The sequence below is a fragment of the Electrona antarctica genome (genome assembly GCF_951216825.1).
Source record: "Electrona antarctica genome assembly, chromosome: 8".
NCBI classification, from domain to species: domain Eukaryota; kingdom Metazoa; phylum Chordata; class Actinopteri; order Myctophiformes; family Myctophidae; genus Electrona; species Electrona antarctica.
The window spans coordinates 56,258,413-56,285,835 of record NC_136789.1 but is presented as its reverse complement, the minus strand read 5'-3'; the positions used below and the strand labels follow the sequence as shown (position 1 = coordinate 56,285,835).

The following is a 27,423-nucleotide window of genomic DNA, read 5'->3' as shown; positions in this document are numbered from 1 at the left end:
GGACAACGCTAAAACCGTCTTGACCCTTTGGTGTGGTTTGGGCCATTGAAGTACATGCGTTGAATCACTAGGCCCTAGTGATGCCTATAGTGACTAGGGTCAACGTGGGTCAACGTGCAACAAGACATATCACACCGCAGGGACAACGCTAAAACCGTCTTGACCCTTTGGTGTGGTTTGGGCCATTGAAGTACATGCGTTGAATCACTAGGCCCTAGTGATGCCTATAGTGACTAGGGTCAACGTGGGTCAACGTGCAACAAGACATATCACACCGCAGGGACAACGCTAAAACCGTCTTGACCCTTTGGTGTGGTTTGGGCCATTGAAGTACATGCGTTGAATCACTAGGCCCTAGTGATGCCTATAGTGACTAGGGTCAACGTGGGTCAACGTGCAACAAGACATATCACACCGCAGGGACAACGCTAAAACCGTCTTGACCCTTTGGTGTGGTTTGGGCCATTGAAGTACATGCGTTGAATCACTAGGCCCTAGTGATGCCTATAGTGACTAGGGTCAACGTGGGTCAACGTGCAACAAGACATATCACACCGCAGGGACAACGCTAAAACCGTCTTGACCCTTTGGGGCGGTTAGGGCTTTATACCCCCAATACAACCCTTGATGCCGAGTGCCAAGCAGAGAGGCACTGGGTCCCATTTTTCTAGTCTTTCGTATTACCCCACCAAAAACCATCCGCAGAGTCGCAGACGCATGCACAGTAACATGCGCTAAAAGATCATACAAGAGGTGGTTTCAGTTACAGCCACGGACAATAATAATGATGGATGCTGAATGTTAAAAGCACAAACATGCGTGTGAGAAATTGAATAATATTGTTGAATCCGTTCCTACGTACAGTATTTGGATACCGTTGCTGTCGGGCAGAAACCTCCCATCTCCACAACATGTACACTTTTTCCATGTTTCTTTTCATAAATGAAGGCCCTACTTCGTCATACTGAGTGTCAGTCAAAAAGTAGATGATCGGCAAGCTCTAAATGCGTCGTATCGCGATGCGTTTTCAGCTTGCAGATCTGCTATTTCTTTTTAACCCATTTTGGGCAGGAACCCCATTTTGGTGTTAGCATTATGTTATGCTATTGAAAAATAGCAGATCTACAAGCTCATAGCGTGCCACCGAGTGGCGCGCTACGAGCTTGTAGGTCTGCTATTTTGGAAAAATCGAAGAACGACTGACATAGAAACATAGCTCTTTCAGAAAACTGCCAGGATGTGGAAGACATTTGTAGAATCTGATCTCAGGTCAAAATGGGTTAACTGGAGTTCTGAAAAGTAACCGCTTTGGTCATATGAGGTTTCCACCCGACACAGACGATATACTGTGATGGGTAATAATGCGTACTTTATCATTACTGCGTGTGGCATCAGAATGATGCGCTGTGGCTTCTATGATGAAGCAAACATTCTCTGGCCGGGGACCGGCAGCCACTGAGGGAGACGGTGACAGCACAGTCCAACTGCTGAGGTCCTCACATGCCTATAGAAACAACACACACACACACACACCACAACATGTCTATGTTAGTAGAAACATCGATTAGAACTAATTATTAGTGGGGGATTGGGGTTGACACACGGAACCAACATTGAGGAGCCAGAATGGGTTCAACACATTAGGAAGAGTTTCCGGAAACCGGTTTATCTCACTGTCAAGAGCTGGTGTGTGTGGAGTAATGTTAGCCTGGCTAATAAACCAGACTAATATCACACAACACTGTCGCGGTATATTAGTCTGGGCTGGCTCCACTTGGATTTAATTTCCCGGGGGGCGGGTTCAAACATTTTCTCTTTGACGCAATTGGTCAGAGCTACTGTCAGTCAAAAGTCTCAAGCATTGAACGTCACTGTACCAAAGCCCGCCCATATTGCATACCGTGTCCCGATTGGTCCGACCTGTTCTCGATTGTAGGAAAGAGGCGTGCTACTGAGCCTCGCCAGACCGTAATCCGCTGGTAGGCAAAAAAAAATTGCCAACGGCTGACAGATTCGGTCTGGTTTATTAACCAGGCTAGAGTAATGTTGCGTTCCGGCAAAGACGCAGTCTACTATTCATTGTCAGTGGAAACCAGCGACATGAAGCTACGAAGCTAATTCAGAATCACTCTGTCATTTTCCCCATGTACTTACAGAACAAGAAATAATTTCCCCATAGTCACTTGCAGTGCAACATAAAACATGAAGCCTATTTAAATAAACATAAAAGCTAAAAACTAAAGACATAGAATAGAGTGACAAACATTTGAAAAGAGCCTCAATGAAAATATGAAATAAATATAAACGCTTGTAGCTGCAAAAAAAGCTACAAAAGCTACAAATACACTGTGTAGCTAGCTTTGCATGTTTTACATCTGCCAGTGTGGACGGACCATTAACGCCTGCTATAACAATTACAATACCAGTGGTTACAGGCCCGTAGGGGTCAATTTGGAATACAATTTAGGCATTTAGCAGATGCTCTTAATCCAGAGCGATTTACATTAAGCGAGAACAAAAAGCATGGCAATACATCGCATACATAAAAAGCTGTTATCGTGAAACATGCGTAACAGTGGAATATCTATCTATACAATGAAACCATGCATAATTGCATATATACTTTAAAGTGCTATGTCTACATAAAATGCTATTCTAGTGCTATCTACATAGAATGCTATACGTCTATGCTATCTACGTCTACATAAAGTGCTACCTAAGTTACATAAGTTGAGCCTTTGCAAGTGCTATCCAAGTTACATAAGTTGAGCCTTTGCATATATGCCTGTAAGGTCGTCGGGGCTAGGGCAAGTGCTACGGGCCATGATGGAGTCTGAAGAGGTGGGTTTTCAGACTACGGCGGAAGATTGGGAGTGAGGCTGCAGTTCTGATTGTAATGGGAAGTGCCCGTTTTGGAGCCAGAAGGGGGAAGACGAAGAGTTTGGGCCTGGTGGAGACAAAAAGAAGTTTGGGGGATTTGGGGGAATGTAAAAAAAGAAAAAAGAAAAGAAAGTCATATTTATGTACTACTGGTGGCCTCGTTTTGTAAACAGCATTTAGAGAGACCCAGCTAGAGTGAACCGAGACCGATACCCTGGCTTCCCTCACAAAAAACACATCCGGTTGCGTCCATATTAGCCTCAGCCTGATTTACCTGCCTTTTGTTCCATAATGTAGACACCCAGCCAAACTGGAATGCACAGTCGTGGCACAAGATTCACAAGACACCACCAAGCTACCCATGTACCTGTCTAAATACTTCCTTAATGTCAGCGAGGTCCACACCCACAACACCAGAGGGAGTTCAACAAACCATGTACAACCCAGATTCGGCACAAACAAGGGACTAAATTCCTTTCGCTCCTATGCCACCAAAATGTGGAACGCCCTACCAACAGTCATTAAGACATGTGAATCCCTTGACTCCTTCAAAACCACTCTCAAAGAGCACCTACGGACGGCTGCAATTCGAAACTGGCCCCGTAAAATCTGAATCCCCCAACCACCCCTTTTTCCCCTCACTGTATATGTTTTTTTCCCCCTTTTTACCTCCTCTATGATGATTTCCTGTTTTTGGCTATATAATATATGTGTATATTTGTACGTCTCTAAATGTTATGATGAATTGAACATGGTGGACTCACTCTATTGTAAACAAGTGTAATGCTTTATGGTGTCGTCCACAGTTAACAGTTTTGTATTGAGTTGTGCTTGAAATGTACTGTAATTCTCCAATCTGTTAATAAATACTTCAATCAATCCACCTGTAGGCCAGGTGTAGCAAATCAGTACTGCGGTGTAAAGCTGCGCTTAATAGTACACCACAGCTATGGCAGCGCCCATGGAACCCCACCTGTCTATAGACGCTTGACAGATCAGGATGCACTGCGATGGGTTCGAACCCCCACCTCCGTGGTGGTGGGCAATGGGCCAACGGACACTTTACCACTGTACAACCAAATTACATTTTGAGGGGGGGGCTGTACATATAGAGTGTACCTCCAATACCGCTTTCACTGCTGCCCGTACCACGGGGTAGGCAACCTGGCCTGGAAGCTGGCTCCAAGCTCATTTTTGTATTTAACCACCTGGTCGGTTTTTCCTTTAAAAAAAAAATCACACCCGTGTGAACTGAGTGGTGCAAGGTCTTATATAGCCTGATCAGCTGTGGTCTGACGTAATGTCAGTGACCATAGTAACCATGCTCATTCTTTTGGGCCCCACGTACAGGTACACACAAACACGGATACAAACAAAGCTGGTTGTTGGAGTGGTTTGCACCACTCAAAAAAGGGACATCAGAGAACGACAGGGAAACTGAGAGCGAGGGGGACGACACGCGACATGGAACTGGGGACGCTGTGACCACGTCTGGGGACATCACAAGTCACAACCATGTCCACCCTCCCACTGGGACTAGAAATGGCACTCTGGTGCACAGACAGTTCCGTTTGTTACGGTCAGAGGATAAGCGCGGTGGAATTTCTGCAGGGGTTGCAGACCCGGACCAGTATTTTTGTAGCCGTTCTTTCGTGCACCATCGGGACGGGGGGCGGCCTAAAATGGTAAATGGTGCATTTATATAGAGCTTTTACATAGATTGTGCACTAACATTCACCCATTCCTTCACACACACATTCATACACCGATGGCGGAGGAAGCCATGCACGGCACCACCAACCTAAACATCGGGAGGAATTTAGGGGTTCAGAGTCTTGCTCAAGGACACTTCGACTTCCACTAACTCTGGGGAAGTCCGGGATCGAACTCAGTTCCCCATCCGGCTGTTCTACCGGACACTCTACCCCTGAGACACTGCCGCCCCTACCCAGAGCCATTGAAAGGAGAGTTCTGCCAGTGCCAATGAGGGGGCAGAAAACAACAAAGAAAGACAAACCTTGAACCTTGGACCTCGAACCCAGTCACATGGTTCATGTAACTCGTTTGTCACTCTAAAGCCCATAGACTCCAATGCACTAGAAGAGCCACCATTGGACTGGCCCCGTGAAGTTAACAGAGTTGTCGTAACTCTCATCTATTACGACTTTGCCCCAACCGCTCAACCGCTCTCACGAGCGCAGCACGCCCACCCTCTCCAGCAGCCTGTCGTAGTTGGCCCCGGTGAACTGGTCCACCATCTTGCCGTTCTTGTAGAAGTGGAACGTGGGCATGCAGGTGATCTCGCACGCGGCCGCCACGTCCGCAGCCTCGTCCACGTCCACCTTGAGGAAGAGCACGCTCTGGTTCTCGCCCTTCTCCGACAGCTCCTGGAAGCGAGGGGCCATGTGCTTGCAGGGCCCGCACCACGTGGCTGTGAAGTCCACCACCACCAGCTTGTCCCCGGCCGTCTCCAGGATGGCTCGGAAGGAGTCCAGGTCTTCTACTGACTGAACCATGATGGGGGCAAAATATTAAATACTGATGGATGGCGAGATTCTTTGACTGTGCCGGTCTGGCCGGACCTTTTATGAGCCCTCCTGGCCCTTGCGGGGAAACGAGGTCATCGATGGGACATCACAGTCGTCACTCGTGTCCAAATATGGCTAGGCTGGTGTTGATTTTGACAGCGAATTTTCCTCCGTTCACTTCATGGGGTCAGTCCAATGGCTTCTCTTCTACATAGACTTCTATTGGCGAATAGTGACAAAGGCCTGAACCGGAAGTTTAAGGAATGCATTGGAGTCGATAGGCTTTACAGTTTACAGTGACAAACGAGTTACATGAACCACGTGACCGGGCTGTTTTCTGCCCCCTCAATGTCGTAACTCTGTCTTACTCTATGGCTCTGGTTTAGCCATAGTCTTTTGAATGAAATATCCTTTATTTTTAGTCACATTTTATCTTGTCATCTGAAATGTATTAGTGTTAGTCTAGTTTTAGTTGACTAGATATACGATTTTAGTCGACAAAATCCACATAATAGCTGCATGCTGCCATGCGAGTATTTGATGTGACACCTGCAGAAAATGACTTAGTTCTACTGGATATCTTCTCCACTAGTCCCTCCCAAAATAAATTGTCTAGTTTGTACATGTTGATGAAATTGTCAGTATATTTAGTCATATTTTAGTCATCATGAGTCGATTTCTATTTACTTTTTATTTTGTTTTTGTCAGTGGAAAAAAAGGTAGTCGAACATATTTCGTCATAGTTTTAGTGGACGAAATCAACACTAGTCTGGGCGGACACTGGACAGACAAACACAGGAGGACACAGCAACACTAGACCAGTAGCCTGGCTCCAGCCCCTGAATCGCTAGCCACGCCCATTAAAAAAATATATTCAGGCGATTCAGGCAGCATTGTGATGTCAGAACATCATTGTGATGTCAGAACAAGCCAGCTCCATATATGGAGATCTAGGGATGGCCAGGTGTGATCAATTGGCTAATTTGGGCCCTGTCCTGAGCAGAGGCTTTGTCCTGGTTCTGGAGGGACAACCGGCTATCCGATGGACTCGACACCGGGCACTGCACTCCCTGTGGTAGTGTGGAACACGTCACGCGTGTGTCAAATTTGAAGTCAGTGGGGCGAACAGTTTTCGAGTTACGTGGATTACAGACGTGCACATACACACGTACAGAGACTTGGTGCATTCAGATAATTAATTTGGGTTACAGAAGAGAATGAATAAATAATAAATAACAGCTGAGCTCTGATCAAACACAGCTGTGTGCACACAGAGCAGCCTCTATGGCTCAGTGCCAGTGGTTGTCAAAAGTGGGGTTCATGGACCCTCGGGTTCCTTAGGAGGGTTCCAAATTCCAAATGGACCCTTATAGTGGTCTGTAACTCTGAGAGTGCATTTGGTTCACACACATTAACTCTCACACACATTTTAACGGGTTGCCAATTTTGCTTATTTTATGGAGGTGGGGATTGTTGATCATATCTTTCCTGTAATGGTAGTTTTACATTTTGATTCGTTTGGCTACAGAACAGCATGAATAAATAATAAATAACAGCTCTAATCAAACAGTGAAGCACACAGACCAGCCTCTTTAGCTCCCTTCCAGTTCATATGGTAACAGCCAGGAAGAGTGGGCACCTCGATGTAAAATTGGTTATTTGGTCCAAAATGTTACAAAATTCTAATATTTGGAAAACAGTCTTCTTATTAAAGTAATGTAAAGTAGCATACATGATTAGAACATGTTGAACATTTAATATATTTCTAACCTGTATATTATTGTCCAGTCATTTTGGGGCATAGTCTAAACAAGACTTGTTTAGACTTAGTTGAGGATAAGGATAAAACGATGTCTGATAACGATGCAACGTGCATGTTCACAACACGTATACTTTACATTACTTAAGACCATTTTTCTAATATTTTAGGGTTTTAATATTTTGGACAAAATAGCCGATTTTTAGGTGCCCAGATGTCCATACTGTCTATAGTGCCCACTGCCCAACTATCCTGTATCCCTTTGAGAACCCACGTACTACACTACCCCGGCGTAAGGCTATGGACGAGCGCTAACACTAGCACCATTATAGTTCATTCATAGGTAGTTCACCTGAGGTTCGGTGATGTACACAGCCTTGTCTCCCACAGTGATCAGAACAGAACCGGGCTCAGGGTGTCCTCTAGCAGCGGCAGGAGGACACCTCTCCGGGTACAACGTGCAGAAGGTGAAGCCGCATCTGGAGGTGCTGCTGCGGCGCAAAGTGTTCCTCAGCACCGCGGAGTAGCAGCGGGTGTAGCGCAGCCACAGGTAGATGTAGCATAATGTTATGAACATGGTAGAGGACCAGGGCTACAGGGATCCGAGATGTTTTTGGTCTTCATATCTTCTAGTGGTTGTCGACTGTGACAGCCTTCATGTTGTTGTATCTGCTTCTTCTGGGGGGGGGGGTTAATGGTGGGCCACATCCGTTTTGTGTTGCGTTACGGCTGCCCTCTAGTGGGCTGGCCTTTGAAATGCAGCCTACTTCACACAGAACCAGACTGTAAATCACAGAACTGATATTTTTAAATCTCTGGAACCCCAATCTACAGTAAATTCCTCCAGTGTTAATTTAATTAAGAGAATACAAATGTGTTTGTGTGTCCAGAACACTAAACAAATCCCAAAACAGCCAGGTGTACAGTGGTAAAAAGGAGAATGGAAGGAATAGTGGAAATATGACATTTGTGTGTTTCATCCAGCTGTTTTTATACAGGTGAACAGAAACCACCTGTATAACGATTACAAATAATTGCAAGCCGTCAGTCATGGAAGTCAATAGGCATGGGATCGGTCTAATCTGGCTGAAACTGACCAAATTTGGAGGCATGAGTCATAGAATTATATCATGGAATAAGATGATTGATGTCAGTCTGAGATCCATTTTGGAGCCACGTTGTTCCCATGTAGACCTCGCCGCTCGCTCTGTACCGTTAGTGCTGCATTCAACGACATTCCATTCCCGTTGTGAGCCCAGTTGGCATTGTATCTGAACCCTGCCAGAGAATGGCCGCTTTGAGACAGCTGGATTGACAAGCCTGGGTACTGAGGCTAGAAGACAAGAGATCCTGGACTACTGTATACCTGCAAAGCGCAATTCAACCGTTGTCATTTCACAACCCCTTAGTTTGAAATTAGGCCACAGAGCACCTCAGTGGTTCAAATTGACCCTTTTACAGACTGGTATGGGTAAATTGAAAATTGTGTTGTACTGCACCCCAGAATCAAAGGTGAGCGCCAGTGGACTACACAAACTCTGTTCCAAAGGGTGTCAAACATTGTCTCCATGGTGTACAAGTGAAAAGCTCAAGGAACACCTGTAAGCAAATATAGCTGATCTACAAGCTCACTAGCCTGACACTAATCTAAATTTCAATGGTAGCAATTCAGTGCTGGAGCCAGGCTACTAGCTCACAGGTCAATGTCATAACTACAGGACACATGGTAATTTTTGGGGGTGGGTGTAGAATGCCGCCATGGGAAAGGGTGCACAATATCAATTTTACAGTGCTTGGTTGTTACGATCCCAAGGCACATGATTTAGGAACCACATTGCATAGTTTCCATTAGTCTTATATATCAGACTAAGGGAAACAGTATGGTAAACCAGGTGGTTAAAGCTATTCATTTTGAGAAATTACATGGCACCAACTCAAGTGCAATAATTCAACCGGCTCACTAGTTTCAAGTGGGCTGGTGTGACATAGGCTCTTTAAGTCGTTTTGGGTTCTGAAGTGATCTTGACCAATGCTGTTAACATAAACATATTCTAGTAATAAACAGAATGAATAGTTTTGCATTTGTCATTTATTCAAATATAGACAATGTTTGGTTAGTCTACTTCAGACAATAAAAACAGTCATCACTGATGATGAAACTTAGCTAAGGCATGCATATCCAATAACAAAACTCATTCATACAACATTCCTGAATCAAGCAAACTACAGAAATATATTGGACCCTTCACAGGAGGGGAATTATATGAATATTTACATAAGGAGGCCTTCCTACATTGTCCCGGGCAACAGTTGCCTAGTGATTAAAATCAAGGCATCTGTGGACTGGGTGGTGCTTGTACCAATTCAAAACATTTAAAATTGAATGATTAAAACAAATGCCACCGTAGATTAGTTTCGCCAATGGAGCACAACTAAAATCTGGCTCAAAACTGTTGAAACAAAAATGAAACATAGTTACACCTCACTAAAAAACTGAAATTGTAACAAAGGCTTAAAAAAAAGAAAGTATTAAGGTGCAGATGATGGCCCAAAACAAAATAAAATCTGAATTCAACCTCAGAGGTTTTCCATCAAGGGAGCAGCCAGGCTCTTAATTGTGGAAGACTGCAGTTGCGGCAGTAGGGCAATCTTCATCAGCTTGCTCCCCGAGTACTTACTCTTGACGGCCTAGTGGAGACAGAAGAAAGGTTGGAGTATTCAAAATTAGAATATTTTAACACAATTAATTAACACTGTTTGTGATAATTTTGACAGCCTTAATTAATACCAATTATGGCTAAAAATGTTTCTCAGCAGAAAGGCTGCCGTGTTAAGTGGTCAGATGGGTTGGTCACAAGCTAGTGGGCCCTGGTCCATGAGGTTGGGAAGCACCAAGCCAACTGGCAACTCACTTGAAACTTCGTTTTGCCTTCATTGATGACAACTACATTCTTGGCAATGCGTTGGATGATGGGCTTGAGGTGAGCTTCGTCGTACGTGGCGTAGTGCTCCTGTGTAGGATTCTGCAACAGATAAGGAAAAACAACTTCAGAACCTGATAAAATTGTCAAGCTCTGTAATAAGCCAAGGGCTCTGCTATACAATTTAATGTTTTGTTAAATGGCAGAACTGCATTGCAAGCTTAAAGATCTGCTACTATTCAACAATACCTACAGGGGTTACGCAGACTCAAATATGTTACTTCGTTGCAACAAAGTGCTTCGATTACAGGTTCTAAATTTTGGTTTCGATAAGTTTGTGACTGGCCAGTAGTACCAGCCTTAAGCCAAAATAGCCATGCCCCACATTGTTGCTTCACAATGTCTAAGTGAAGACAGTACATTGGGGATTGATTCTGGACAACTGAACTCACCCATGGCAGGCCATCTAGCAGCAGCTGAGAAAGGTAGAGGGAAGCGGCAGCAATCTCAGACGGCCGGTAGTGGACCATGTCGTAATCTAGGAGTGTCAATTCCATGAAATACTTGGCCAGCGTGTGCCTCTCAACAGTAGACTAGAAAGAAAGACACAATTGAAAAGCATATCAAATGAATACTCTATATCCTTGCCATTTGAACCGTCACCACAGAAAGTTTTCTAGGCTGTTAGAGAACCACAGTCAGCACAAAGCAGATTTGTCCATAGAGATTGGAAATTTGTTTAGTTTTAGTCTGACTCTGAACAGCAAAAAAGAACATGGAATCTCCATATGAAGACACCCAACCAAATGGAAAATGTATATAGAACTTTTCAAAGTTACAAAATGCTTATTTGCATCAGTCTGAGGCACTGAAACCTGATGTACTTTTTTTACAGCCAAAAAAATCTGCAAGATCATGTTAGCGAACAAGACTCACGCTTGCAGCCTTGGACGCTCTCCTGAGGAAGTGCAGGGGCAGTGGGCGCCCAAGCTCAAAGTTGAGGCACTTCAGCACCACCTGCTCCATCTCTCTGATCTGAAGTGTTGTGAAAGCGTTGTCTGTGATGTAGGCAAAGTCCTGGACCTCTGGGGCATACATCTCCTCATACTTTGAAGCCAGCAGCATGGCAGTGACCCCAACCAGCTGGAGCTTCTTCCTTGAAACTGGCTGAATCTGTAATAGAGCATCGTGCATCACTTTTCCACTGGCACACAGCCCCCTCATCTAGACAGAGTGGCAAAACATTGAACAGCATGGAGCATTGGAAGTGCTCGTTGGAAATGATATCAAGGTCCTGCGTACAACCAGTTGTCACAGCAGGATGCTGCGTTACTGAAAGAGTGCACGTCACCCTTACTTGGAGAAAGCGGTCCAAGATGGCAACCGTGAGATAGAGAGTCTCCTGCAGCAGCTGGAATCTGGAGTGAACCTGGATCAGCCAGTCAATTAGAAGCGCCCGCATGCGTGGTGTGACGTCATAGCCAGTCATGTAAGCGGGTCGCACAGCCTGCTGTACCTGTACAAATAAATATCTCATGACACTGCTGCAAGACACCAGGTGACATCATAGTTAAAAACATGGATTAAAGCAATACAATGCATACAGGGAAATGTTTCAGGCCAAATCCAGTGTGATAGCATGACAAACTATCGCTAGTTTCACTTCAAACACTAATCTTAACAGAACCAATATAAATAACCAAAGCTATACATCAGTGCCATGTGTAGGCGGCATAGAAGACATGCCGACTTAGATTGAATCCAAGTTGGCAACTTCTGGCAAGTATTGACTACTGAGAACTTTAACCCATGTGCACAAATGCCCTACATTTTTAAATAAGCAAAAATGGCTGATCTACAAGCTCCCAATGAGTCTTCAGACTAGAGCTTGTAGATCAGCCAGTCTCACTGCGCAACATGATTCCATCCAAATTACTGAAATCAGTTGTGGCGACTGAGAACTTGAATCCATGAAAACACATGACATCTGGCATCACATACCTCTAGATCCATCAGATAAGCGTAGATGTCTTTCACATACTCGGAACAAAGCTGGGGCATGTCAGAGTCCTCCGCATCGATGTCCTCTACCTTGAGGAGCGCATCAGAGAAGGCCTGGCACAGCTCCTCTTCCTCCTTCATGGAAACATCTGCTGGTTCTTCTGGAAGGGTGGAGGGAGCCACTTGAAGAAGTGCCTCAAATCGTAGTGGTTCAACGATGGCAACTTTAGTCTTCTGGGTTAAAGTGGTTTTGGAGAATGGTTTTGCCACTCCAGTCTTCTGAGACTAAACAAAATTAAACACATTCTCAGGGTTACACCAGGTAATTTGTCAGACGTTTTTGCAACAAATGTGTCCGGGGTCTTCTCATTTGAACAGTTGAGAATTATCATTTAAAATAAATTACCTCGGTGTTAGTCACCTTGCTTGTTGGAAAGTTGGAAAGCTCTCCCAGTGCAGGTCTCTTTGGACCAGCGACGATGGCCTTCCCCATGAGTGCAGGGTTGTCCAGGTTTCGCCACTGTTCATTACAAACATTCAAAAACAGAAGTTAAAAATGCACCGTGTAAAAACAACGTTTAAAGTCCGTTGAAAGACCAGCAACGAGGAAACGGGCAACCAAAACGGGATAATGTAAAAAAAATAACACAAAAAAAAAAAACTCATGCCGTTTGGCGTTTGCAGACCAGAAGAGATACATTTGAACCAACAAGCGTTGAGTTGGTAGTTTGGAAGACAAAAATGAGGCACCATACTGTTGACGTTTAACTGGTATGCTGCTGCTAGCTCACCAAGCTAACGTAAACGGCAGCAGAACGGTGCGCTGAAGTCCACCGAAGACAAGGAAACGTCACTTCAACGGTAATAAGAGTTAAACAACTGACCTAACGTTAAAAGCCGAATGGAAGTGCTTTTTAGCTGTAGTGTGACCGACGTTTCTCCGACCGTTCACACAACCGCAGCATGCTAACGGCACGACAACAAAAAGCTAAAATCGGTCTTCATACAGTTAAAATGTATTACTAATTTCACTCACCGCATTGCTGCCGAATTCCATCGAGGACATGGTTTGACCAAATAAAACGGTTAAAAACAGAATTAAACGATATTAAAAGCCTCGGTTCCGTTAAGACTGCAGCAGTGTGTTCAGTTAGACCTCTCTGTTGTTGAGCAAACAAGTACCGGTTCCGTGAGTTAGTTCGCTGCAGTAGTGTGTTCAGTTGGACCTCTCGGTTGATGAAGACAAGAGTGAGTGACTGACTGAGGCTCTGTGCTCGTTTCATAAACCCCTCCGTCTCCTCTCATTGGCCAACGGCCCAAGGGACGTGCCGCTCATTGGCTGCGAGGGTGAAACGATCCGTCGGGATGTCACGACGCAGGGTTTACGGCAGCAGATCTACAAGCTCACAACGCGCCACTTTCGCGACGCGTTGTGAGCTTGTAGATCTGCTACCCCCCCCGCAGTTGACGACAACACCGTCTTCAACGTTTTAACAGTACACCTGCTGCAGTAGGTTTTATATATCTCTCCCATACATCTATATATTACATTTAATATGGCTGCATATTGTATTTGGGTATTCATTATTTAACTTAAGTAAGTACTTACTTATTTAACTTAATTGCATAGATATCCACCAAAATCTGGTACTTTAAAGTTGCATAAATTACTTCTTAGATGAGGTAATTGGATTGATTACTTTCCATGCTGGGTTGTACTGGAGAACTTGTGTACACTCACTGTACAGTATGTCTAATTTTCTTGCAGGACCTCTTAACACTAGTGATAATGGACTGATTACAATTTATAATGTAGGCATATTATATATCAGACACTCTTAATCAAGAGCGATTTACAATAAGGAAGAACAACATAAGGTATATAAATGCATTAAGCATAGAAATAGTCATCTAGGATCATAAGTTGTAGGGTTGGACTTGGATCAGTCTTTAGGCCAATGTGTTTTTTGCACTCTGTGCGGGCACTGCAGACTGCAGTAACCAATCAGATGACCTTGGGATACATCACTGAGGATCTCCATTGGTCATGGAGCGGAGAAGCACTTCGATCAGCTTCATGACCATTGGTCACCTCTATAGGCCTATACTGCCTATAGCCAATATAGATGGACTGAGGACCGACCTGTAAAAGACAATATTAGATTTGTGCATCCAAAGAGCATCAATGTTCATTTGTCATAGATAGATAGATAGATAGATAGATAGATAGATAGATAGATAGATAGATAGATAGATAGATAGATAGATAGATAGATAGATAGATAGATAGATAGATAGATAGATAGATAGATATTCTATATTTTTCTATATCTTTCTACTCTAGATTAAAGCTGGTCTGACTTTGAGCCCTTATCTTTTCAGTTCAGTACCTGCGTTAAAAACGATTGTGACGTGCATCACCTCCTGTTGATCTTAGTTAAGGATTTACTCAAATACATTCATCGCCATAATCTCAGTAGTGAAGTGAAGTAACTACAATTTTGTGGTAGGTCTACTTTTACAGTACTTTACTTAAATTGTATTTCTTTTATACTTTTGAAACTTTTACTGAAGTCTGAGTGTGCTAAGTATGCACTTTAAATTCTAAGGATTGTAGGTTATATAGCCTGCCCTGGACGTTGAATGTTATTTTTAAAAAGCTAATATTCACATAGCCTACTACATGGATACATTCTTAAAACTAGAAATGCACTCTGCCGAGTGCGCAAGCAGAGTGCGCCATGAGGTGCGCTCACAGTCACGACTACTGCTGGTACGACTGCTGCTCTGCAGTCTGCATGAGTCCTAAAGCTCTCTGCTGCTGTCTAGGTTTGAAATACAGCAGTGGTCCCTCATTGCCCGGTGGAGTACACCGACATACACACATACATATAATACCCAGCCGATACATACATACCCCCTATTGACCTTGTACCAATTTTGAAACGTACTTTAGTTACATCATCGAGAACAGTGGTTTCTCATTGGCTGTTGGAATGTACCGACATGCATACATACTTGGTCCAATGGTCCCTGATTGGCCGAGCGACGCCACCGACATACGCAGCCGATTACAGTACTTAATTCAAGTAATGAACACATGCGCCCTGAGCCGGTCTGGGCACCTAGGCTGGTAATGCAGCATGTCCTGATCCCACCGACCTTTGCTGCGTGTCTTTCACCCAATCTCTCTCCCTGTTTCCTGTCAACCTACTATACATCCATCAATAAAGACAAAAAGCCCCAAAAAATATTTAAAAAATGAAATAATGAGCACAAGCACATGCGACAGTTCTAACTAAAGAAAACATCCCATGGATGCACCTGGGACGTATCCTCAGTGATGTATCCCACGGTCATCTGGGTTTTGGGTCTCTCGAACATCATACCCCTCACTCAGGTGACCCAGCCGGGGTGATCAAGTCCCGACTTACATCCCGGTAGCTACCCTCGATCAGTCCCATTAGGCCCAATACAAGACCACACAATCCGTTGCTCCGGAACTACTCTACCGGGACTGGGAGGAGCATCAATCTGGCGTGTGGAAGGACTAGGCTCTGTGGGTTGACTCCTGTCCAGGCCCCTCCTACGTCTCACCAGGTCCACTGCTGCTCTCACCAGGCCCCGGACCTGTGTGTTGTACCAGACTCCCAGCACCAGGCACTTCATTCAGGCGTGGTGGCTTATGGCCCTCCTAAAGGCCTCACCAAGGGTTTTGTGGGCTTCCTCCTCACGGAAGACGCAGGCTGGGGCGCCAACCCATACTGCTCCCGGGTGCCGTCTACATTCCGGCTGTCACCCGTCTCTCCGGTGGTCACCAGACTATACCTGGTTGTCACGTAGTCTATTCCTATGAGTCACTATAAATAGAATAACTAAAACTAAAGAAAACATACCATAGATGCACCTGGCTATCCTCAGTGATGTATCCCAAGGTCATCAGGGTTTTGGGTCTCTCAAACATCATACCCCTCACTCAGGTGACCCAGCCGGGGTGATCAAGTCCCGACTTACGTCCCGGTAGCTACCCTCGATCAGTCCCATTAGGACAAGACCAAGGCCACACAATCCGTTGCTCCGGAACTTGTAGTTATAGTTAGTAGCATAGTGTTTCAAATAGTTTAAAATGTAAGCCCTTTAATTTGCAATATCTTTGAAATTTGGACTTTTTGTATGCCATCATGTTTGGTGGGGCAGTCAGAGCATTTAGGGGGGCATTGCCTACCCATGCATGCCCATGCCTATATCTGGCCCCGCAAGTCATTATCTTCTTAAGTTCAAGAAATATATCTGTGTGAACTGTTCATTGTGTGAAGTGTACCCAAAACCATGTTTCAGTTATTTTAGAACAGCCTACCCAAACTATAACAAGTTTTGGAAGGATATCTTCCAAAGGTATCTCGGACCGGTATATTGTTGATAATATTGACTCTGACTTTTGTCTTTACCCGCAAAATGTGCTGTTTGGCTTCTACATTTCATATACATAAATCCAAATTTAGTCTGCTGCTTTGTGTTCACTCTTTGAGGAATTCTGTCAGTAGCTTAATTCCCCCTGGCTCTAGATATATTGTTGTATTAATAACTTTGTTGTTTGTGTCTGTATTGTATTGTTGTGACTGCAGGTCGCATTTACTATGAAATTGTACATTTTTTGTCTGCCAGTCAATCAGTCAGTCAGTGTATCACTCAAAATCCCCATAGGCCAACATGGGAAAGCCCCCATATATGGTGGCCAGGTCTTGTGACATCACGTGACATCATCAGGGATGGAGATCCCTGATGTCATAGTAAATGCAACCTGCAGTCGCAATTAAGCCCATATAGGCTATGGAGATCCCTGATGTCATCGATATTGGCCTGCAACTATACACATGATCTGACCTCAAACCTAAAACCCTTAGATCTCCATTTATGGATATACGTATGTCAGAATCTGTTCTGACATTCCATATGTTGATCCCTTCCTCATCCATCCTTCCTCTTTGATGTCTCCCTTTTGACTGATACCTGTCCATTTAAACTCTTGGCGGGCCTGCCCCAAAGTTATGAATGCAGCCGCGCCTGGCAGCCGGCGAAAACTATAGAGTTCTGATTCTGAACAGGCCCTCGAGGTCGCTTCTCGTCCTCATGCGTCTTACTGGTATTGTATTGTACTGTACTGTATATGTCAATGTCATGACTGTTATAAAGATTTGTTTAAAAAATAGTAGGTCTACCTGTGAGAAAGACATAAATAAAAAAATGCAATTAAATAGTTAAAAAAAAATCACACCCGTCTGAACTGAGTGGTGCAAGGTCTTATATAGCCTGATCAGCTATGTCAGTGACGTCACACACTAACCATAGCAACCATGCTCACCTGTGCACGGACACGTAGGCTACAGACACGTACACAGGTACACAAACATACAGACAAAGCTGGTTGTTGGAGTGGTTTGCACCACTCAAAAATACATATACATGTATTTATGAGCTTGTAGAATCTGTTATTTTCGAAAACATGGTGCACATTGTAAACTAATTAAAGCATTTAAATAATTTGTGGAATTAAACTACTACGAATAAACTATGAATAAATACTACTTTTACTCGAGTAATTTCATTGAACGCAGGACTTTTACTTATCACAGAGCCTTATTGCTACACTACTCTGAAAGACTGAATCTCTGATATGCCCCCCACCCCTTTTTCCCATACTGTACATGTTTTTCCCTTTTTTATATGACGATGAATGATTTCCTGTGCTTAATTTTTACGTCTTTAAATGTTCTGATGAATTGAAAATGGAGGACCCTGATGTATACAAGTCCCTTTAGTGCTTTTTGTTTTCATCGTTTCGTCCTCGAAGTAGCAGTTTTTGTATTGACTTGAAATAAAACATTTCAATCAATCAAATCAAGTCCATGTCAGTGGTGCCGCGTGTCCCACCGGGGCCTCCGTAGAAAGGTTTTTTTTAGACACCAACTCATTTCCGCATTCTGCACTCCATTCTGTAAACGTACAATGAGGTGGACGGCTGTGCGCCGACGAGGCGAGTACATCTACAAACAAATACATATACTATTCACAGCACCTACTCCTAAAAAGTACACGTTTATATTACACGTTAAAAAATGAACTCGAATGCCGTGCTTTTAGTTAGGCTTGTCGTTTCGCGCGCACTTCCGGTCTTTGTTGTTGTGGGTAAAAGTTCGAGCGAGGGGGAAGGAGAGAAAAAAAGATTGTTGTGGACTGCTCTCTTGTTTATCTGACTGTAGCCTAAAGATTTAGACTCTCGTAGGTGTATTTTTCAGAATCGATAATACATCTACGAGTCTAAATCTTTAGGCTAGACAGTAGACACTAGACTAGACGCCACGAGCACACACACACCAGGCAGCCACCCGCCCACATTGGATCTAGAACAGATGTGGTGGTGTGTTTTACAGTGTCACGCAGGAATCGGCGACCGTATCGAATGAATGCTGTTGTGTTGCACAACAAACAAACCCAATTCAGCAGCGGCCCAACGTGACAGCATTCCACATGTTTCTCTGCGGTCACACATATCCGTGGTACTTGGGTGCAAAAAAATAGAAAAGAAGTGACCTCTGGGTTATTTTAAAGCATGCGCGTGAATCAGTAACTTATGACAAATCTTTCTTCAGACATAGTGGTGTTCATACTAACCGGGTCGTGGTGACATTCGTTTTTAAGGTCAGAATGTACTGTTAACTGTGTTCAGAATCAACTTTGTTCGTTAATGTTGTCGTCACACCGCGGGTTTTACACATGTAAAAGACGTGGGCGAAGTCGATGTGTTGCGCAAAATCTGTTCGTTACTTTACCTGTTGTAAAAACAGCACATGTAGTGTGCAATTTGCAACACTAGATTTGTTTTTAATATAATGGGATGAATCTAGAGTTGCAATACCCTCCATTGACATCCCAATGATCCCATTGATCCAAATTGCATTTCCGATCTGCTTGTATTAAACGATGTTAAACTCACAACCATTGAAGCTTTAGGGAAAACTTTACTTCTTTCAAACTGCAAAGCGTTTGTTTCATAAAAATCCACAGTAGACATGTTATGAGCTACTTTCTGTCACTGTGCCGTGATATTTTTTTTTTTATCCAAGTGTTGGAGTTTGGAAGAACTCGTTTTTATTAACGGGTCGTGCTGCTGCTGCCTCCTCCATTATGTGAAAATTTGAAACGGGTCGTAGGCACGGCCGTACAGTGACTTCGACAAGCGCTTCCAATCCCCAACACTTAGAAATAATAATCACTGATGATTATTATTTCATGATTATTTTATGAAAATGTTTTTTATGAAACAAACGAATAAATTAGAAATGATTAGAAAGCCTACTTGACTTAGTGGACGCACTCTGAGCCCCCCACCACAGTGACCACACGTATAAAACACACTTTTTGGGCAGAAAGGGATTTTTTACCGGAAGAAATGTACTTTTTGTTACTACACTGCGGCTTCTACCGATATTGCCAAGAGAAACCCCCATAGACAAGATTTTTCTTGACAAAACAGTGCACCACACATGACCAGTGTAAATGTGAAATCTGCGTGTAATTCACTAGTGAATACCAAAACATAAACACGCACACGCTTGAAAACTTGTGATGTGACAATATGTGATTCTGATTATATCTGATAATCTGATTATATCTGTCATATCATAATCGGATATATATCTATATCTGATGCTGTCCTTGTCTTGTCTCTGTCAATCTACCTTTCTGTCTATATGGAACTGGGCTTGGGCGTACAGCCGAACACACTCCCCAATAATAATACAAAAAACCTCTCCTTCTTTTCCACAGCCTAATGTTCGAGATATGTCCGTGACCATGTTCGTTATTTCAGAAAAAATGCAGTCAGACTCAGACTCCGAGCCCGAATATCCGGACTCAGACGAGCTCAAACAACGATTGAACTCTGTAAGTTTGCTTAACTGTCGGTCTTCAAGGGCCAAAATGCATGATATGTGTGTGGATGAAAGGCCCAAACGTTTCAAAACGATGCCTGTCTGTGTATGTGTGTGAACAGGGCCCTAATGATTGCACTAGTCCAGTGGTTCCCAAACTTTTTAGCTTTTTTTTTTTTAAATGGAAATTATTTATGATCCTTTTCATTTATCAAATCCATTTGAAAAATCACACCCGTGTGAACTGAGCGACGCAGACTGCTCAACAACACCGCTGGCTGGCTCTTTAGGCTGCTCAGCAGTGTGTGACCCGAATGCGACCCCAATCACCTGCAGGGGTCAATGGGTCATACCCCAAACAGAAAGACAGACAGACCTACATACACACACATCCAGTCATTGGAGCGGTTAGGCACCACGCAAAAATGTTGGAATTGTTTTAAATTGATAATTACGAGATTTGATTAATTGCCCTCGAGATCTGCGACACAAGCTGCTTCCACTGGTCTCTGTTGCTCATTGCCACACCAAGTTCATTCACAGTCAGTCCTGTGTCCCTACTCGGAACAACCTGAAATGTGAGTGGTCTTGTTCCTCTTGATGGGCAGGGTAGTCTCCATTCTTTCAGAGCCAACGTTTTTAACTCAAATCTTTGCTTCTGGGGGGTTCCTGGAACAACATATTTTGATATGGGATCGGAGGCCAATTTCATATAATGTTTGGGGGTCCTTGACATGAAAATGTTTAAGAATAGAAACATGTTTTTTTTTCTTACGGAGCTGTGTGTGGGTGGGTGGCTGGCTGGCTGGGTGCCGTGGGTGGGTGGGTGCGTGCGTCTGAGCACGAAAACAGCATGGCTGTTTTTCACCACCTGTACGCAACCGAACACAAACACAAACGCACATATTAACTGTATATATGGTGATTTCGGGTGTGCCAGTACAGTAGAGGGACCCCCACACGGTAACTGTCATTTCTCAACCGTTTCGGACGTGGGGCAGCTCGCCGGAATCGGGCCGGCACCCTGGGTGCGTTCCTGTGGGTCTGGAACTTCCCACCCCCGGGGACCCCCGCACGGAGTTGCGCCACTCACTTTTTTTTCAGAAAACTGTCAGGATTTCGAAGGCATTTGTAGAATCGTCCTCGGGTCTAAATGAGATAAAGAAGGATACGTTCCACACAGGCTTTGGACAGGTTGATCTTGGTAGCTCTTGAGATGTCTGACTGCCACTGACATAACATGTAGCTTATTGCTACGTACTAGCCATGCTCCCTTTTCAAACGAGCTCTTTCGTAGAATAGGAGCTCGAGGTCTTTTTCTTAGATATGGTGAAAACCGGTATGAAAATACTGCCATGTAATTCACTTTAGAGTTCTCAACGGGCCTGAACGGGCCTGATACATTTTGGGCCCGTCCCGGCCCTGAAACTCTACAAGCATAAACGCATTCTTCAGGTGGGGGTAGATTCTCTAGTTGATACTCTTTTAATTTCAAGGACCTCCATAATGCTGAGTGTACAAATGGACCCATTCACTTGGTTCCCTTTGTACACAGAATTACAGACCAATGAGGGTCCAATTTGCCCATTGTCCAAAATAACAAAATAATTTGCCCGGCCTGACATTATCGCTGGCTGACCAGTTCTGGCCCTCGTGCTGCCTGTTGCCTAACGCTGATTTAGACCATTAAACCCATTTAGACCTTAGGATGATTCTACAAATGCCTTCTAAATCCTGACAAAAATAGCAGCCCTACAAGCTCGTAGCACCGAGTGCCGCGCTACGAGCTTGTAGATCTGCTATTTTCACTAGCTAAACTTGCTAAAGTATAACATAATGCTTAAAACACCAAAAGGGGTTCCCGCCCAGAATGGGTTAAAATTTGGTAATTTGAACCCATAAGAAGTATTATGAATGTGATGGTAAATGCCATCACTAGTTATATGATTCTGAAATCTGAGCCCAAACGGAACCATAATGTACCTAGAACAAAATCTGTTACAGTGCACAGTATTATGAACTATACTGTACAAAATGATGATGCCTTATCCATAGGCGTCGCTTAAAATGTCCTGGTCAGTCTTAAAGAGTGAGAGCACTGACTGCCCTGGTGATGCTGTACATAATATCTTTACAATAATATGCTTTTAAATACATTTGTCTGTTTCATATATTTGATGAGTCACCCATTGTACTCTCTTGTTTTAGATTTATGGTGGTGAGCGGCCAGTTGTGACCATCAATCCTTCAGGTAAGGAACTACCGTTAAATTATTTTTGGAACCACTATTGGGTTCCATTTGTACACTCTCAGAGTTCCAGACCTTGACGGTTCCATTTGAAACTCTGAGGGTCCCTGCACCCCACTTTGAGAACCACTGTCCCAGATTGTTAAATGTTTTAAATGACACGCTGGAATCGGCCCGGTACTCTGAATCGACCGATACGCAAGTCATCGGAATCGGTAGTGGCAGGAAGGAGAAAAAACCCAATACATCGGTACATCTATCTAAGTGTACAGTCTACCTGAAACTACTAAAATGTGGACTTTATTAGTGGAATTGAGTCGCCTGGGAACAGCTTGTGCCCAAGTTTATTTGGGGTGGTGGGTAGTAGCCCTGGAGGGGATCGCGGCCGTCTGGGAGTCGGAAGGTTCCCGGTTCGATTCCTGGCTCCTCCTGGCTGCATGTCAAGTGTCCTTGAGCAAGACATTTGAACGGCTGACGGCGTGTGTAATGGTGTTCCACCGTTGCAGTGTGGGTGAATGTGAAGTGATATCGCATATCCCATTTACCAGCAAGTGGTCAGAAATAAAGACTAAAATGTGCTATATACATTTCTTCTCAGCTACTGATCAAGAAAATTAACTTTTAGAAAAGGTCTATTAGGTACGGTTGTCAATTTGAAGTTACAGATGGATTAATAGAAAGAGTTGGTGGAGTACATAGACCGACAGATGGATATTACAATGAATTACAATGAATTTCCAAATACAGCCGTATGGACAATTATGTTTTAATCAGATGATGCCAGTGATCCGACCTGAATTACAATTTAGAGTGATTTACAGTACGCTTTTGTTGTTTTCACTTCAGCCTGGTTTGGGCCTGAACATAGTTTATATTTGTGTTTCTCTGTAGAAAAGGTATATGACCGGTGGAACAGCATCCCGCTCAAGGTGAAAAAGGAGGCTGGCCAGCTGATGAAAGTCTGTACTTTCTGGTATCCTATCCTGCTCCAGCGCCAAGAGACCAACAATACAACCCGCTGGGCAGTGCAAGTGGGATTTATAGACTCAAAGTAAGTCCTGCAGTACCATGACTTGAGTCATAGTACAAGTAAGACGCGCGAACGCGGGAAGCGAACGCAGCTCGTAAATTGCAAAAACAACAATTAGAATAAATTACGTAATTTTTTAAGGTTTTTTTTAAGTTCTCTTTTGTGTTTTTTAAGATTTGTTTTTAAGTTAATTTTTTTTAAGTTAAGTTTGTTTTTAAGTTAAGTTTTTTTTAAGTTTTTCCTTTTTAAGTTTTTTTTAAGTTAAGTTTTTTTTTAAGTTAAGTTTTTTTTTAAGTTAAGTTTTTTTTAAGTTAAGTTTTGTGTGTGTGTGCGTGCGTGCGTGTGTGTGTGTGTGTGCGTGCATGTGTGTGTGTGTTTTTGTGTGCGATACAGCTGCGCCCTCTGGTGGTGGGCGGGTGGTGTTACAGCGTGACACACAGACACACAGACACACAGACAGACAGACATGATCTGCTGGGTCTCATAGTAAATGCTCACTGCGTTCGCAATGACTCTGGGTGATGTGCTTTGAACAGTGATTCTCAAACTTTAATGTCAAGGATCCCCACTTTGATATCGCCGCATTGTCTTCGTAAATGAATGAATGCCCTGCTTGATCATACGAAAGTAGAAGATCCACAAGCTCGAAATGCGCTTTGAGCTTGTGCCTTGTAGCTTGTGCCTTTTGAGGCACACTATCCCCTCCAATGTCTGGCTTTCAGAAATAACGTCATGTGGCAGCCAAGTCTATGGACTTTTAATGTTTGCTTTTTTTAAGCAGTGATGTCATGTGGCAACCACAGTGGGCCCCCTCACGTCACACAAGTATGATTTATTTTATTCTAAACCTGACAAGTAGCAGTTTAGGACATATGAGACAATACTGTATGGGTTTAGACCACCATTTGTTAGCATATTTTCATCTCTGAATCCCAAATATACACTTTTTTAAAGAAATGAACAAATCATAATAATACAGACTCCACAGACCTTTAAAAACAAGAAGTTCATTTCAGGCGTTTATTGTCACACATGCCATGCCTAGGCGAGGCACATCATCTCATTGTTTAACAATACAATGGCTGCCGGTACAGAGGAATTAGTTGGAACATTTTTTCCGCCTCACCTCCTGGCCGGAAACCAGCTACTGGAGTGACAGGGTTGATATTCACGGTGTAAAGTAAACTGTGTGAAGGATAAGAACAGTCTTGAGAGCTAAAACTGGCCTAATGTTGCAGCTGTGAGGAGTATAGAACTGGCCTAATGTTGCAGCTGTGAGGAGTATAGAACTGGCCTAATGTTGCAGCTGTGAGGAGTATAGAACTGGCCTAATGTTGCAGCTGTGAGGAGTATAGAACTGGCCTAATGTTGCAGCTGTGAGGAGTATAGAACTGGCCTAATGTTGCAGCTGTGAGGAGTATAGAACTGGCCTAATGTTGCAGCTGTGAGGAGTATAGAACTGGCCTAATGTTGCAGCTGTGAGGAGTATAGAACTGGCCTTATCTTGCAGCTGTTAGAAGTATTGAATTGACAGTTTGGTTTCTGACTTGCTTATAAACTTACTGGCCACTTTGACAATTTGGTTTAAATCACTCATTCTTATCGCCGTGTCCGCGTCTGCAACTGTGACTGTGAGAGTGTATTAACTCATTTTGGGCGGGAACCCCTTTTGGTGTTAGCATTATGTTATGCTTTAGCTATTGAAAAATAGCAGATCTACAAGCTCGTAGCGCGCCACCGAGTGGCGCGCTACGAGCTTGTAGGTCTGCTATTTTTGAAAAATCGAAGAACGACTGACATAGAAACATAGCTTTTTCAGAAAAGTGTCAGGATGTAGAAGTCATTTTTAGAATCTGATCACAGGTCAAAATGGGTTAATGGAACCAATTGGACCCTTACAGGTCTGCAACTGTGAGAGTGTACTAATGGAACCAGATGGACCCCTTCAGGGCCAGTCATACGCATGAGTTGAATTAACACCGACGATTTAAAAAGGAACCCTAACGCATGTCACTCACTCTGTTTACTCAACATTTGAAAATGTTTGGGTCAGAGGCAAAGATTTGTGTTCAAAATGTTTGCTTTAAAAAACAAAACAAAAAAAAATACCATGTTTCAGTGTCTCACTCTATTTGTGAATAGTCAAAGTATAACATTTGGTTAAAGATGTTAAAAGGATTGTGACGCTAACTAATGTCTATCTCTCCCATTAGCCAATTTTAATATAATAGGATGTCGGTGTCATTGCCACCCCTCCGAATTGTCGAAAATAACTTGATTGTATTTGTATTCCTCTTGTAGTCATAAGAATGACCTCACTGTGAAGCGGCTATACAAGATTGAAACCTTGGAATCAATTCTGACGGCGCTGGAGAAGGGATGCGTAAGTCTTTCATTGATATTATGTGACTAAATTTGACTGAGGGACTGCCGTTGGATTTTTTTGAATTTTAGTTTTTCATGTCATATGCAGGGCTCGACACTTAGCATTTTTCCAAGTAGCACGTGTGCGACTAAGTTGAAAAATCTAGTAGCACACAAATTATTTTAGGAGCACGATGAAAAGTTATCAAATAATGTGTTTTTTTCCCTATATACAGCTGTAGTCCCCACACGTCTCAATATCTGCCATTGACAATGAAAGGAGAAATTAGGTCAAAATTCCGCTAAATATGACGTAAATTAAACCATTGACATTGAAAGGACAATGTATGTCATATGTAAACGAGCAAATCAGCTAACCAATCACAGGCAACTGGCATTCTGGCCAATATGAGATGATTCATGATGATGTATGATGATAAGAGCGCCCCTCACTTCACACAGGTGTGATTTTTCTTTAATACAGTGATATGAGGTAGGGGGCGGGCAATATGAAAAAATATTATTATCACAATATCTTTCAGAAATGATCACAATATTGATATTCATCTGGATTTGTTTGTTTTTATATAATCTATATAATCAATTTGTTTTTATGCAAATGGATAGATAGATGGATAATCAATTCATTTTATGTTGCTCATGTATGGATGGATGGACAGACAGACTTTCTATCCGTTTTTATCCTGCTGTTCTATCGTGTGAGATTCGGTGCAGGGCGCCGCAGGCTACTCGATGGTACTATTAGTATTGTAACATTCTCCTTGGCTTTGACTGCTTCAGTTCAGACCATCGTACATATACACCTCGGCGTGGTGGAAGGAGGTAGTGGGGGGATCTTTGCCTTTTTTCCGTCGCTCGTTATGCAGGCTACTGACTAATATGTACCCAGCCAAGTCGGTTGTAAGCGAGGTGCTGAGCGATGGTTGTTTTGGTAGAATCCGTGCACACGTGCACTCTTTGCGTGCACGGCCGCACGCTGTTTCACCCACGTTTGGTTAAAATTTATCGAGTGATGTTTGAACATTAAACTTTCCAAATAACTTTAGTATTCAACGTGTCGGGGTCCTAGCAACTCCTTCTGTGCTATCATGCTATCCTGCTGCGTTCGCTCCGCTGCTGACAGGGAAGAGAAGTACTGAGCAGCAACACATGGAGGGGCGGGGCGGTGGGAGCAAAAGGGACAGATCTTCAAATGAACGCTGCATTGAGTCTCGACACGTTGTTAGCTTGTAGATCTGCTCTTTTTGGCGAACGACACCTCCGTACTATATAAATATAAATGTAGGTATAGAACCGCGACTATAGACTGTGCACTTGCTGTAGAGCCTTGTCTTTATCACGATTGAACGGTCAAATTCTGTAGTCGCACGGGTGCTACAAAGTGAATTTGACAACTCGCACGGTGATATTTTAACTCGCAAATGCGAGTACCTAGTCGCACTGGTCATATGAAAGCAGGGAATCATAGCTTCAAATTGACATATTGGTTGTTCAGTTTGACCCACCAGTTTGGAGATATGGCTTATAAAGTAATGTCTTGCAGAAAACAGCAAGTTGAGAAAACGGGCTTGAAAGTTTCACTTCTGTCGTCTCTAACATTACACCTAGCTACATGTTTAAGCGTTTATTTCATATTTACATCAGCTCTGACACTTATTTCAGACATGCTCTAGTATGTGAAGAGTCTGCCTGTGCTATTAACTCATTTCTGAAGAAAAAGTTTTTCTCCTCTGGTGAAAA

At 43.4% G+C, this 27,423-nt stretch overlaps 4 protein-coding genes across 9 annotated transcripts in view; 1 reads left to right on the top strand and 3 right to left on the bottom strand.

Annotated features, from left to right (window-relative positions):
- Positions 1–7,827, bottom strand: part of hlcs (holocarboxylase synthetase (biotin-(proprionyl-CoA-carboxylase (ATP-hydrolysing)) ligase)) — a 94,306-nt gene extending 86,479 nt beyond the window's left edge. For 4 of the 5 annotated variants that reach the window (XM_079507645.1, XM_079507646.1, XM_079507647.1 and 1 more), the window contains exons 1-2: positions 7,520–7,827; positions 1,370–1,504 (exon numbers count right to left, since the gene is read on the bottom strand). In XM_079507645.1, the coding sequence (XP_079363771.1) occupies positions 1,370–1,504; positions 7,520–7,744 (360 nt within the window). In that variant the 5' untranslated portion in view covers positions 7,745–7,827. The remainder of the gene's footprint in view (positions 1–1,369; positions 1,505–7,519) is intronic. The other variant, XM_079507649.1, reaches the window with a different exon arrangement.
- LOC306928053 (thioredoxin-like) lies at positions 5,070–5,396 on the bottom strand (the record flags this gene model as incomplete). The annotated part of the gene is made up of 1 exon (XM_079507972.1): positions 5,070–5,396. One exon carries the CDS (start codon positions 5,394–5,396, stop codon positions 5,070–5,072), a length of 327 nt encoding a protein of 108 aa, XP_079364098.1.
- A 1,411-nt stretch (positions 7,828–9,238) lies between the features above and the next one.
- LOC306927941 (G2/mitotic-specific cyclin-B2-like) lies at positions 9,239–13,342 on the bottom strand. 2 transcript variants are annotated; one of them, XM_079507830.1, is made up of 8 exons: positions 13,126–13,342; positions 12,496–12,609; positions 12,090–12,374; positions 11,446–11,604; positions 11,025–11,261; positions 10,541–10,681; positions 10,080–10,190; positions 9,239–9,855 (listed from the first exon to the last, which is right to left on the bottom strand). In XM_079507830.1, exons 1-8 carry the CDS (start codon positions 13,153–13,155, stop codon positions 9,745–9,747), a joined length of 1,188 nt encoding a protein of 395 aa, XP_079363956.1. In that variant the 5' UTR covers positions 13,156–13,342; the 3' UTR covers positions 9,239–9,744. The 2 variants fall into 2 exon arrangements, with proteins under 2 accessions (XP_079363956.1, XP_079363957.1); XM_079507831.1 differs by having other exon boundaries at positions 12,511–12,609.
- Positions 13,343–18,008: 4,666 nt separating this feature from the next.
- Positions 18,009–27,423, top strand: part of ttc3 (tetratricopeptide repeat domain 3) — a 64,432-nt gene continuing 55,017 nt past the window's right edge. The window contains exons 1-5 of the mRNA XM_079508491.1: positions 18,009–18,123; positions 19,917–20,033; positions 22,229–22,271; positions 23,160–23,319; positions 25,600–25,681. Coding sequence (XP_079364617.1) covers positions 19,932–20,033; positions 22,229–22,271; positions 23,160–23,319; positions 25,600–25,681 — 387 coding nt within the window. The 5' untranslated portion in view covers positions 18,009–18,123; positions 19,917–19,931. The remainder of the gene's footprint in view (positions 18,124–19,916; positions 20,034–22,228; positions 22,272–23,159; positions 23,320–25,599; positions 25,682–27,423) is intronic.